At 44.7% G+C, this 12,339-nt stretch overlaps 2 protein-coding genes across 13 annotated transcripts in view; one reads left to right on the top strand and one right to left on the bottom strand.

Annotated features, from left to right (window-relative positions):
- Positions 1–107: 107 nt before the first annotated feature.
- PTPMT1 (protein tyrosine phosphatase mitochondrial 1) lies at positions 108–2,522 on the bottom strand. The gene is made up of 4 exons (XM_038180002.2): positions 2,331–2,522; positions 2,155–2,235; positions 1,430–1,621; positions 108–361 (listed from the first exon to the last, which is right to left on the bottom strand). The coding sequence occupies exons 1-4, from the start codon at positions 2,481–2,483 to the stop codon at positions 221–223; spliced, it is 567 nt and encodes a 188-aa protein (XP_038035930.1). The 5' UTR covers positions 2,484–2,522; the 3' UTR covers positions 108–220.
- Positions 2,523–2,618: 96 nt separating this feature from the next.
- Positions 2,619–12,339, top strand: part of CELF1 (CUGBP Elav-like family member 1) — a 60,374-nt gene continuing 50,653 nt past the window's right edge. For 2 of the 12 annotated variants that reach the window (XM_038179998.2, XM_072039068.1), the window contains exon 1: positions 2,633–2,714. The gene's annotated coding sequence lies outside the window, so the exon portion shown is untranslated. Of the gene's footprint in view, positions 2,798–2,884; positions 2,969–7,773; positions 7,810–8,474; positions 8,678–12,339 lie in introns of those variants that run through there. The other 10 variants (XM_072039071.1, XM_038179997.2, XM_072039069.1 and 7 more) reach the window with 10 other exon arrangements.

Here is a 12,339-nt window from a genome sequence, read left to right on the forward strand (position 1 = left end):
TTCAGCTCAGTGCTACTGCTGTGCATGGGAGAGATCTGTGGGGCTCCCAGAGAAAAGACAAGTCATAAGAGAAGATGCTATAATGAAACAGCCCAGATTTACTGTAATTTATGTAAAAGTTTCTTTATTGATGGTCAAGAAGTACAGCACCTAAGCCTTTGTTAGTTCATTAAGGCATAAGTTTTCTTTAAAGGAGGCGAGACTGAGATTTTGATAGTTCTTACTGACCCTCTGCAGTTGTCCCAGCAATCATGTTCCTGTGAAATGCCTCCAGGACCTGGACTTGTTTACGACGAATGAGGATGTGGGGACGGATCTTGGCAATAGCCTCTATTGCTTCCTGGGGCGTCCAGTGATGCAGCTGAAAAGGCAAAAACCCTGCAAGTGAAAATCCATTCCACCCCTGCACCGCTTAATGGAGCCTTTCTAGATGCTACAGGCAATGTTAGCGTTGTTAGAGAACCTGCTACTTTGTCCCTTCTGGTTACTTCATCTTCCTCAGGAGGGCCTGAGTGTCAATACAAGTCCATGAAGCGAGTTCCTCGCTTAGAGAGATGGTTGCTGCCTTGGACCTTGGTTTTCTACCTTGCTCATGCTTCCTTCATGTTGTGAGTAGTTTCCTGTCCTAGTCCCACCAGACCAGAGAAAAAGGGCAGTTTTTTTTAATTAAAACTTCAGTAGTACCTGCATTGTACTTCAGCACTTAGAGCGTCATTATGGAAAGGCCTCCCAAGGGAGTGCTGAACAGCACCAGCAGTAGGATCCCCAAATGGGATTTTGTTTTCAGTGCTGGTTTACCTAGTTGGCTCTGTAGTGGAACTCAGAAAGCCAAAGCTATTTTTCTTGCTCCTGAATTGTATTTATAGAAAGGCACAGAGTGGCACATCGTTTCAGATAACCATGAAGTCTAAACAACAAAAACTGAGGCTTATCTGCTCAGTGAACCTATCGTCACAAGCAGCTTGTTATTCCCATCTCCATCTGTTCTGCCCTAGAACGAATTAAGAATCTCAGAAGCATTCTAAACGGGTTCAGAACTTGCTGTGTTAATGGGTCAGGAGACTGAACAGCTTCTTGAAGTCACAACAGCAGCTTCTCCTTCCCATAGGATCAGGACATCTTTGCCAGTACTTTTAAATGTCATAAGTGCAGATGAACAAGGTGTACAGAGATAAAATAGATTAGGAAAGAGAGTTTAGACTTCTGTTCAGTGAATGAAAGCTTCACTTGTTGATTTATCTTGCGTCTGCCAGGTTCCACGAAGCAGGGAGCGATGTGAGCTTGGGGCCTGGCTGCCCACCTCCCCTGAAATGCGTGCCCAGCCCAAACCCCGTACAATCACGGGATGGCAACGCACCTCAGGGCTCTTGAGCCAAACCAAGCTGTAGAAGCTGGCCATGCGTGCCCGGACTACGAGCACCCTTCTCACCTGGATGAGATACGCTGCCACCATGGTAGCGCTGCGGGACCGCCCGGCCTTGCAGTGCACATAGACGCTGTTACCTTGCTCGCGGTGCCTCAGCAGGAACTCGACGCCCCGCTGCAGCTGCTCCAGGCTGGGCGCCCCGCTCAGGTCCACGGTGCTGAGCCGCAGCTGCTCCACCCCCAGTGCCTGCCATTCCTGTCACAGACAGCCCCTTGAGCACTTAACCCCCTTTTATTTTTATGTTATTTTTATTTTGTGTTATTTTATTTTATGATATTTAATGTTATTTTGTGTTATGTTACGTTATGTTATGTTAATGTTATTATTTTGTTTACGATGTTTACATTATTATTTTATGTTATGTTATTTTATGCTTATGTTTTTTGTTATTTTGTTATGTTTACATTATTTTGTTATATTTATGTTATTTTATGTTATGTTTACATTATTTTCTGTTATATTTATGTTATTTTATGTTATGTTTGCATTATTTTTTGTTATGTTTACATTATTTTTGGTTATATTTATGGGTTTTTTTGTTATTTATGTTATTTTTGGTTATATATACGTTATTTTTGTTATATTTACGTTATTTTTGTTATATTTACGTTATTTTTGTTAAATTTACGTTATTTTTGTTAAATTTACGTTATTTTTTGTTACGTTTTTTATTCTATTTCATTTTTATTCCTTCGGGGGGGGCGAGCCCGGCCCCCGGGGGTGCTCACCTGGGCGGAGCAGCACAGGTAGCGGGTCTCGTACTCCTCGTTCAGCGTCAGCACGGCCCGGACCTTCTCCTCAGCCACCAGCTGCGGGCACAGGCGGCCCGGTCAGGCCCCGTTAGGCCCGGTCAGGCCCCGGTTCCCCCCCCATCCCCTCCCCAAGCCCCCCTCTCCCCACGCACCGCCCGGCTGCGGCCCCGCAGCGGCAGGGCTCCGAGCAGCACGGCGCGGTCGATGCGGTGCAGCCAGGGCCGGCGGGCGGCGGGCAGGGCGGCGCGCAGGGCGGTGTAGCCCAGCGTCGGGTAGAACAGCGCCCGCGCCGCCACCCCCCCCATCCTCCGCGCCGCCGCTGGGCGAGCGCACCTCACGCGGAGGGAAAGGGGGGAACGGAGCGAACGGAGGGGGGGGGCGGCTGCGAGAGGCGGGGCTGCGCCGCGTCCCTCCCCGCCTGTCCCCCCCCCCGCCTGGGGCGCGGCGTGGTTGGTCCCGGAAGCGCCGCCATCTTGCGGAGCCGGCCTGAGGCGGCGCAGGGAGCAGCGGGGCGCGGGCGGATCCCCCCGGGGCAGGTGAGGGCGGCGGCCGCCAGGAGGAGCTCGGGCCGGGCACGGCCGGCGGGGAGCCCGCCGACAGCGCGACCCGCCTCGCGCAGGTAACGGCTGCCTTCCTCCTCCTCCTCCTCCTCCTCCTCCTCCTCCTCCTCCTCCTCCTCCCCCTCCCGCTGCTCCCCTCAGGCCGCCCGGCACCGGAGGCCTCCTCTTGCCGCAGCGCAGCGGGGCGCTGGCAGCGCCTCAGGCGGCTCCGGGCCTCGGGGGCGCTGCAGGTACGAGCGCGGCCCCCCGGAGGCGGGGAGCGGCCCCTTCCCCGCAGCCCTCCCGGGGCTGGGGGGAGGCAGCGCCTCATCGCCGGGGGCTGCTGGGGGGGGTGGGGTGCGGGGTGCTGGGAGGGAGCGGGGAGGAAGAGGAAGAAAGCAGGGAGAGCGGGAGAGACCGGTCGTAAAGCGGGCGATAAGCGCGTAGAGGGGCGATAAAGGTTAATGACAGCGCCAGGCTTTTATAGGGAGGCTTTTATAATGAGGAGGAAGCAGAGAGGCAGCGTTACAGTAAAGCGTGGAGCCTTCGCCCCTGTAAATTCCTGAGGGATCGCGGTCCAGACGCGTTCACCTCCAAGGCACAGACATTCTCCTCCGCCAGAAGTTGTCAGGGAGCATTTTTTTTTCTGATGTTGCAGCTTTCTCGTGTTGTGCCGCTCGAGTGTGGCCATTGGGCGTGTTTCGCTGCGAGCTCGCTGGTTTACGGTGCTCGCCGGGGATTTGCATCCTGAAGCATGCTTTGCTGCTGGTCTGCTCGAGCTCGGACTTCCTGAGTGTCCTGATTGATTTATTTATTTATTTGCTTGTGTCTGTCTGTCCCTTCAGGCGTAGGTCTTTGAACTTGCAATCACCATAATTGCTAAATTATCTCCTGCTGCCTTTAGCTCTCATTTCTATCGGTTTTCTATAGATCAGTTCATCAGATCGAATAAAACTGTGTGTATTGATTTGGCATTGCTTATCCATAATAAACCTGCCACATTTTTATTTGTTTTTTTCTTCCCCATAGCTCTATTCCTGAGAGCTCTTCATAACGTGAGGTACTGTTCTTCCCTGCGTTGTGTTTGGACCCGAGTCTTTAACAGGCAGCCTTGTTAGAAATAATACTGCTGTGGCAGATGTTTAAAAATACTTGTTTCTTTACTGTGTTATAGGAATTGTTAAGGGGGGTACAACTTGCATCCTGCAGCTTTATGTCCAGTTACGTCTCTGCTGATGAAGAGTCCTCTGGGTAGGAGCACAGTTCTTATATCTGCTTGGGGACATGGGTGTGCCTATATGAACCAGCAGAACCCATAAGTAGGGATTTTAAAATATGACGATACGAGGGAATTTTTGTATTTTTTCTGAAGGTGTATGCTGTTCTCTTTCAGTCGGTGCTCACCTTCAAAATAATTGCTGGTATTTATTTAAAGGAAGCATAGGGCTTCGCTTTTTGGAATGATTGTTCTGCAATTGACGTGTTTTTCTTTCCATGTCTGAGTTTAGGAGTAGACTGTTCCTTAACTGTTTCTTGTATCTCTTTCTGCAATACGGCTATTGATTGTTATTTACGATATTTCTTCTTAATCTCATCCATTTGCCTTCTGGGTTCCTCTCACAAATCTCTTCAGAGGGCCTGCTCTAATTAAAGTTTTATTTCAGTGGGTTTCAGGCTACTTACTGAGCTAGATGAGAAGTAACATAAATTCTCCTTTCTGAAATTTCCTGGTTATTAGTCTCCAGCTAGGATCTAAGAACCCCCGATTGTTCTGGCTGTTGAAACAGAGGCTGTTGATCACGGATGTGTCCATGAGGCAGTCCAGTTTGCCAGCCAGTGTGTGAGATTTACCACTGAAACAGCAGTCATAGTCCAACAGGCTCAGATATGTTTCTGCATTCTTATTAATCAGTCTTGCCACAAATGTCTTAATGCTTTATTACAATCCAGGCATTTTCAATATTGTTTCTTGTCCTTTGGTTTACCATTCCCCAGGACTCTGTTCAGAGTTATTTGTTGCCTTGGTAACTGCCCTCAGGTGAGAAATATCATTTTTATACATTGATCAGTAGTTTGGTGGGCTAAAACCAGCCACAACGGTATAAATCAAAGCAGGATAAAATACTTAAACGTTTATTGGAATGGGAGTTGTAAATAGAGAAGAGTTATCTAGGCCCTCCAATTGTATTTTTCCATGAAGGTTTGCGACACGGTATCTTGAGTTGTTACCCTGTTGTGAGATTTCTTGGGAGTCAAGGAGCCTGTCTTTGCTGGAAGAAGTAACTGCTGGCTTTAATGCGCTTCTTTCTGTCATTAGAGATGCCTGTGTCATATGGAAAAATTCAAGATACCACCTTGTCTGCTGTTGCTGTCTCCAACAGATTGTCCTGACCAAATGCTTTGTGCTTGGGGCATAAATTCATACTTTCAAGCATAGGTTTCCCGAAAGTGATCTGAACATCATCTTGTTCACACCTGATTCAAAGCTAAAATATACATTAGGAGCAGGAAATTTGGCTAAGGTAAGGGAGAAAATGTAACCTGCTTTAAAGCTCCAGAGCAAATTAGGCTTCACTGTAGGGACAAATAGCTCGCAAGTTTGAAGTGTGATAGGCAGAGCTGGCTTATTAGTTTGTGACAGCAATAGTAGGGCACAGTCATCATCCCAGGTGAAGGAAGTCTTCTTTCTGACATCTTGGGAAGTCTGAAACTTTCAGCCATCTTAGCTCTGTGTGCTGTAAAAGAGAAACCATTGCTGCTAACTGAATTCAGGATGCACAGTGAGCAAAGAGGAGCAAGTACTGAGGACTCCTAGTTGGACAGGCATCATCACTAGTTTTCAACTCATAGAAAAGCATTTTGGTTTTGGAGAGGCAGTTTGTGGTATGAGTGTGTGTGTTTGTGTACCGTGAGAAAGCCTTAGCCCAGAACCGGAATCGTGCTCCATGAGTGGTTACAAACTAAGATAACACAAACTGGGCTGATCTAACTGCAGCTGTTAGATTTTTCACATTAAGTTACTTAATATTTAAATATAATTTGGAATAAATGGTTTAGATATTGCTGAAATTCGGGAAAATGAGCAGACACTTTGGGTTCTTCATCCTTTTTAGCAGCACTTCTCAAAGAGGTCTTAAATGAGCGTGTGAATTAGAGGATGAGTGATTGTTGAGTGTGTCATGCTTGTACATCTAGCAGGCTTTTTTTTCCAGAAAAATGTTTTGTTATGGTTGCATATAACGTGTTCTCTCAGAACCTAATTCTCCATTCTCAGAAAAGCTCAGTTGAATTCTGTGGTGGCTTAGGTTGTTTTTATGTGAAATTACTTGGAGTTTTTCACAGCCTTGTTTTTCTTGCCTCCATCAAAATTGGTCTTTCTGGTAGCTCTCCCTTCTATCTGCAGACTATTTCATACTTTGCTCTTCACAATAATAATGTAATTCTTTGCCGCTGCATTTCGGTATTACGGGTGTCAAAGTAAAACCACAGTTCTTCAAATATCTTCTCTAAAATTCTTTTTTCACTGAATCCATGAATATTTTTTGCTATTTTTGCCTTAAACTACGCCATTGAAAAGAAATTGTAGCATATGCATGATATGCAGGGATCCTTCAGAGTCTATTGGAAAAGGAAGATTTGTGCCTGTTCTCCCAGCGCAGAGGAGCTGTTTTTTATGAAGTCTGTAATTTTAATGAAGCATCTTAGCAGACAACATCCAAGTCCACATACAAAAAGGATAGCATCTTCCTTAATTTAATCTCTATAGAGATTTACAGGATGGACATCAAGTCTCTTAATATCAGCAACGTTTTACAAGGTAAAAGCTTTGATGAATGCTTCTTTTCTGTGAGAAAGCAATGAAATATTGGTCCTTCAGGAACAGAAAAAATATTTTGAATGTCACGTCTAGCTCTTGCAGTTCCTGTAGGCACAACAGTGTAAAATAAATTCTTCTCTCACTTGCAGTTTTAAATTCCCATGTAGAATGCTGTTTCAAAATTGTCTTGCCAAGTCACCTGCACCTGATCATTATTTACTATCCAAAAATTCCTGTTTAAATGTAAACTTCAAATTAAAAAAAAAAAAAAGCCTTCAGAGCAATAGAGTCTTTCCGTGGTGGTCATAGGAGCTATTACAAATGGCCATTGGGAATGGGCAGTGTGTAGGAGCTCTGGAAAAGGGCTGTATATTTACCTTGCGAAGACACACTTTTTATTGGTCAGTAGTCTGTGATCTCTTGCTGGGTGATTTAGGAAAAGTGCAAATATCCTGGTATTTATGGAGCAAAGCCACCCATATTACATTGTGGGCTGTGTATTCACTACCGGGGTTTAACCACTGTCAGAGGCTGGCTCTAGGTTGTGCTGTGTGTATTTCACAGTACAGTAGTTCCTGTGATGCTGATTCTCTGCTGCAGAATTTTCTTCAGAATTTCTTTGTTCTTTGAAGTATTTTCTCCTTCATTCAGGGCTAAATTTAATAGGAGTTTCATGATTGCTTTGAGGTAGCAGGACTAGGACATGTTCTGTATCCTATTTGTGAGGAAAATATTTCAAGATCTGCTTAGGCAGATGCTAACTCTGAGTGTACCAGTATATTCCTGAGTTTGGAGGGAGCCTAAACCATTATCTCAGTCATGTGAAATATGAAAAATATCCAGCTTGGTGCTTCAAATACAAGAACTTTGCTGCTTATTGCAGGTCACGTTAATGGAAGTGGCTGAGTAGTGCACTTCTTGTTCTGAATTAGTTACCACACTGCTGGTGTAGCTGAAAGTTACAACCTCCGCGTACACGAGAGAACTTTTCTGGTAACTTCTCTAAGATGGCTCCACATCACCACATACGATGCGTGATATGCTAAATATAAGAGATAAGGGGATAAACCTCTCATATGAACAATTCTGTATTTGTATATATAGATGAGACTGATTTTGAGTTTGCAGACTGTCACACCTGTGTGCTAAAACATCCAGGGATTCTGCTGCATTTTTTTTCTCCATGTACCTAGGCATTTGAGTTTTCATTTAAGCTGATTTTATGTCTTTCTTTACTAGAACATGAAAAGGAGCAGGAGGGGATGCTGCCTAGAGGTGGGTTTCTTCTGTTTTTATTTAAGAAGAATGCATAGCAGGAGGCTTGGTTTGTGTATAAGCATTGGCGTGAAGGGCCGCTAGGAAAGCAGACGTGGTATAGCAGGTCTCCAGGGTAGTTTGTATCAACCAGGGGGAAGGTTGTGCTTCTCAGTTCAGGAGAATAATTAAAAAGGGAGAAAGGGTTCAAAAAGATTACACTTACAGTAATTGCAAATTACAGTAATTTGATTTGGGGAGAAAAAAGTAAACCCGAAGAAGCTGGGTGTATTTGTGCTTCCAAAAGTGACAAGGAGGACCAGACCAGTTCAGTACTTACTTGAAGCGTCGGGATTCCCTGGAAGGGAGGTTTTTTGTCCCATGTCCGAGCTGCTGCCAGGTTCTGTTGGATGGAGAGTGTTGGGAATTTCTGTGTTACTGAGGCGTACTCAAGCAAAGTGGGTTTGGGCCACTTTCCAAACAGTAACTCCTTCCTGAAGTTTGTACACTTCAATTTTTTTCCTCCTCTGCACGGTGTGACAGCGAGCGAGTGTGCGTGCGTGTGAAGGAACTTGTTTTAGCGATGGTCTCTTTCAGAGACCATGTATGGGTAAAGCACTTGGGCTAGTTCAGCTCCCTGCTCCTCCCTCCCTCCCTCTCGGAGAGCCGAGCAGAATCTATTCTGCTGAAACGCTCGTTCCACTTTCTGCTTTCTATATTTGTACAGCAGCAGCACGCTAGCTAGCAAGGCGCTGGGGCTGGCCTGGTGTGCGTTCGGCATTTGCCAAGCAGAATTGAGAGAGCCAGGGCTTACAGTCTCTGTCGTTCCGTCCGTCCGTCTGTCTGTCTGTCTCTGCGTCTCTGGGGAGGACTGGCGTTCGAGTGAAAGGTGATCTGTTCGTGGATGTTTTTTGTTTTGTTTTTTTTTTTATATGTAAAATGCAGTTCGACCCAGCTGGGAGCCTAGGGACTGGGAGTGGAGGGGGGGAAGGCAGTTGTCTTGCAGGGAGGGTATGTAGTGGGTGGCAGTGGCATCAGCAGCATAGTTTTTAACTCCAAAAGAGCTGCTGTCTTCTGGGATCAGGGCTTTCCTATCCCTACCTGCCTTGGGGAATGGTTAGTCAGGGGCTGTGTCTGGCCATAAAAGGTCTGTTGTCACTGTCAGCCATGAAGATTAATGGAAATTAGATCCTGTCCTGGAAGAACTTAACGCTGCCATTGCCTGTTGCGAGGGGGATTGATGAGCTAGACGCTGGCCAGCACAGTGTGAAGAGTTAGTGCTGGGAGATGGAGTTGTAGGAAATACCTTTTTAGGAAGAGCTGGGAACTTGTAGCTTGGACTTCCCTGGCTGTACATTTGCATAAACCTCGTATTAATGCCCTGCATGTGCTGGGCTGGCTGTTCAGTTACTTTTCTCCAGCAGTAGGTCAGGCGAACAAATAGCACAGCAAGTCTGGCTGCTGGCAGTGCAGCACATGTTGATACGACGTTCTGTGAGTAGTGGAAGGGTGCTCAAAATAGTGGCAGCATCTGGATGCACCGTTAATGCCAGCGAGAAATTGAGAGGGGAAAAAAGGAAAATAGGATCTAAGTATTTTTTCAGTGTTTTAGCGGATACTGCCCATTACAAATTCTGCTGCCTTCTGGTTATCTATGCAAGCAGAAATCAGGCCTTTTGTTCCTGAAATTCGAGCAAAAGTGTTTGAATTGTGCAATAGAAGTAGCATCTTGTTAAAAATCTTTCTTGAGGACAATGCTCCAGAAACTCGGTCTGAATTATTTTCCTTTCCTGCCACTGCAGTGTCTCTAGCGTATTTCCTGCCGAGAAAGCTGTGTGTACCTCATACTTGGAAGGAGCAAATTTAGGAGGTGAACTGGGGAATCCCACTGTGCCTGCAGGCAGGGAGCTGTGATTGATGTGTGACAGAGGCTCCTCTCAATCTCGGACTGCTTGAACTCAAGCAACTTTGTTGTGTGTCTGTTTTCAGATCCTTCTTTGTGTAATGGGGATACAGTGTGGTAATCTTTCCATCTTCATCTGGGAAACCTGTGAAATTCATTGTGAACACGCAACTTCCAGGTGGCTAAGCTTTCTTTCTTAAGTGTCCTTGCGCGTTTCCGAATTCTCACATCCTCTTAAAGCCCTCTGCCTTTCTTCCTCCTTCTCTGTTTCCTGACTCCCCGACTGACATCCTTTCGTTTATACTAGCCAGAACAAAGTGGCAAAAACAATGTCAACTGTTTCTAAGTTTACAGTAGCAATTAAAAGCAAATTTTAGCTGTTTGACGCTGGTGATCAGGATTGTAAAATTGTATTCAACTTCTAAACATTCTCCCGTAGCATACTTCATTTTTTTTTGCCCATTGTAGCAGGCATACAATTAGGCAGTTTCAAAGGCCACTTAGAAGTACATGTACGCTATTTCATATTAAAAAAAAAAATGTTTTTTATCCATTCTGTGAAAGATGCTATGATAAATGGCTAGGACACTGAAGAAATGCATGTTCACCAAGTGCTTTGAGTAGGTGCAAGATAGAGCCAGGCTGTAGAATGGCACTAGGGGATTTAAATCTTCCATTTTGTAAAAATCTTCTTAACAGCACTTAAGAGTGACATTGTTCAGAGCCAAACTAAGCTGTCAGTGTGTTTTATGGGAGGTGGATGCTTTGAGTTGTGTAGTAAACTTGTCTTGTACCTATTGTCTGCTAGTGCAAAAAGAGTGACTTCGTACTTCGCCTATTTCCAGAAGCTCCAGTGATTCATGTAGCAAAATGTAATGCTTTAGATGTGTAAGGACAGGAAATCCTATTTGGTGTATATACTTTGAGTTTAAGGGATAATACTTGTTAATCCATTCTGTTAATCCATTCTGGATTAACTGCATTATTATCTTGTACATAGAAACAGTTTCATCAAGGTTGGAGACAACTTTTATCTGGCATCCTTTGAAGGGCCTGAAAAACCACAGGAAGAGTCATTTTCTGTATTTTCTTATTACTTTTATTCTTTGTAAAAATATTTTTTTTTTTCGTAGAGCATCATAATCATGCAGTTGATGAATGACGTCATGTTAAGGGTGAATGGTTAGAAAGATTATGGGAATTTGGAATTAAGTCCAGTGTTCATTTGAAGTTAACTAATTAATACCTCTGTTTCAACAGCCTTTAACTTCAGGAGGAAAAGATGTGAAAAGTGAAAGTTGAAAAGAATTTACCTTTGATAGCAAAAGCTGAATCATACAGACAAATCAAGGACAGGAACTGGAATGTCTTTAATGGGAGAAGTCCATGGATTAAAAAATTTGGACAGTAAAAGTAGTTGTATGGAAATGTGCACAGACTTCTTATAAAACTTTGTGTTTTCCTAATAGAAATATTGATTGGGGCCTTTAAAACTAATAGGGATACATGAGTAGAGAATTAAGAGAAGTGCAGCACCTAGATCAGATGATGTAGTTCCATGAGTAATCGGAGCATATGCTGGTATTGCTCTGAATAAAGCTTGTTCTGTCTTTCATGCGTTATCCCTTTCCTTTGTGCTGCCAAGAGCATTTGTGAGGTTGTGCAGTGAATTGAATCCTGGAAGAAGTCTGGGTTAAAACTGTTATTTTCCTGTTGTTGGTAGGAGAGATCAAACCTGGATCACTTCCTTCCTCAGGTCTGTTACACAGAGGTGGCAATGGACGGCTGGGGAGGAGAGAGTTGTGCTCTATTCTTCTGGCAAGAGCAGTGAATTAAAATGGATCTGCAGGAGGATTATTTTAGCCTATTCTTGTGCATTTTCTCCCCATTTCTTTGTCTTTTCAAAGAGCTTATATCCAGTCTTCTGTAGAAACACAGCCTCCCCAAATTAGTTAAGAGTTGTGTTACCTGCAGTGACAAATATCATTTGGTCCTAGGCAGGAAGGTACTAGATGTTGTCACGTTGTCATAACTTACTTCACTATTTATGCGGTATCTGATGCGTGCTATATTTGGTGCTGCTGTGCTGAGAAGCCTGCTAGTCTTTTTTGGGAAGAAATTGGTGAACATTCATAACAGGAGGATAAAGAAAAGATAGCGTGCTATGTTGATTGTTAAACGTGAATTTTTGATTCTGGAAGTATGAAGAACCTCCGGAATCTAGATGCAAGGTACAGAAACACAAAGAGAGAATGTGATAAGATATGTAAGAGGGTTTTGTCTGCTTTGTGTCCTTAAGTAGCCAAAACTGTATTTATAGCACTTTGTCCTAAAGCTTCTGGAGTCTCCTCCTGCTAGCAGTGGAAAGCAGCTGATGTCATACTGTGCCTTCCAGGAAAAGGGAATGGAAAGAATTGACGGAGAAACGAGTGCAGAACGTCTGTAAATATGTGCTTGAAACTATGAGCAAGTTTTGAGCCTCCAGTTCTTGGCACAGCATGTGGACGGTTTTGATCCTTCCCACCCTCTTCTTCCCTCTCACCTCTCCTCAAAAGCCTGATTGGGTGACGGCTCCAGCCTCTGCAGCAGGGAGCATTTATGGGGCCTTAGGTAGAGCAAGAAGCGAGTGAAGCTGCCTTGGCACAGAT

This window comes from Anas platyrhynchos, chromosome 5 (genome assembly GCF_047663525.1).
Source record: "Anas platyrhynchos isolate ZD024472 breed Pekin duck chromosome 5, IASCAAS_PekinDuck_T2T, whole genome shotgun sequence".
NCBI classification, from domain to species: Eukaryota; Metazoa; Chordata; class Aves; order Anseriformes; family Anatidae; genus Anas; species Anas platyrhynchos.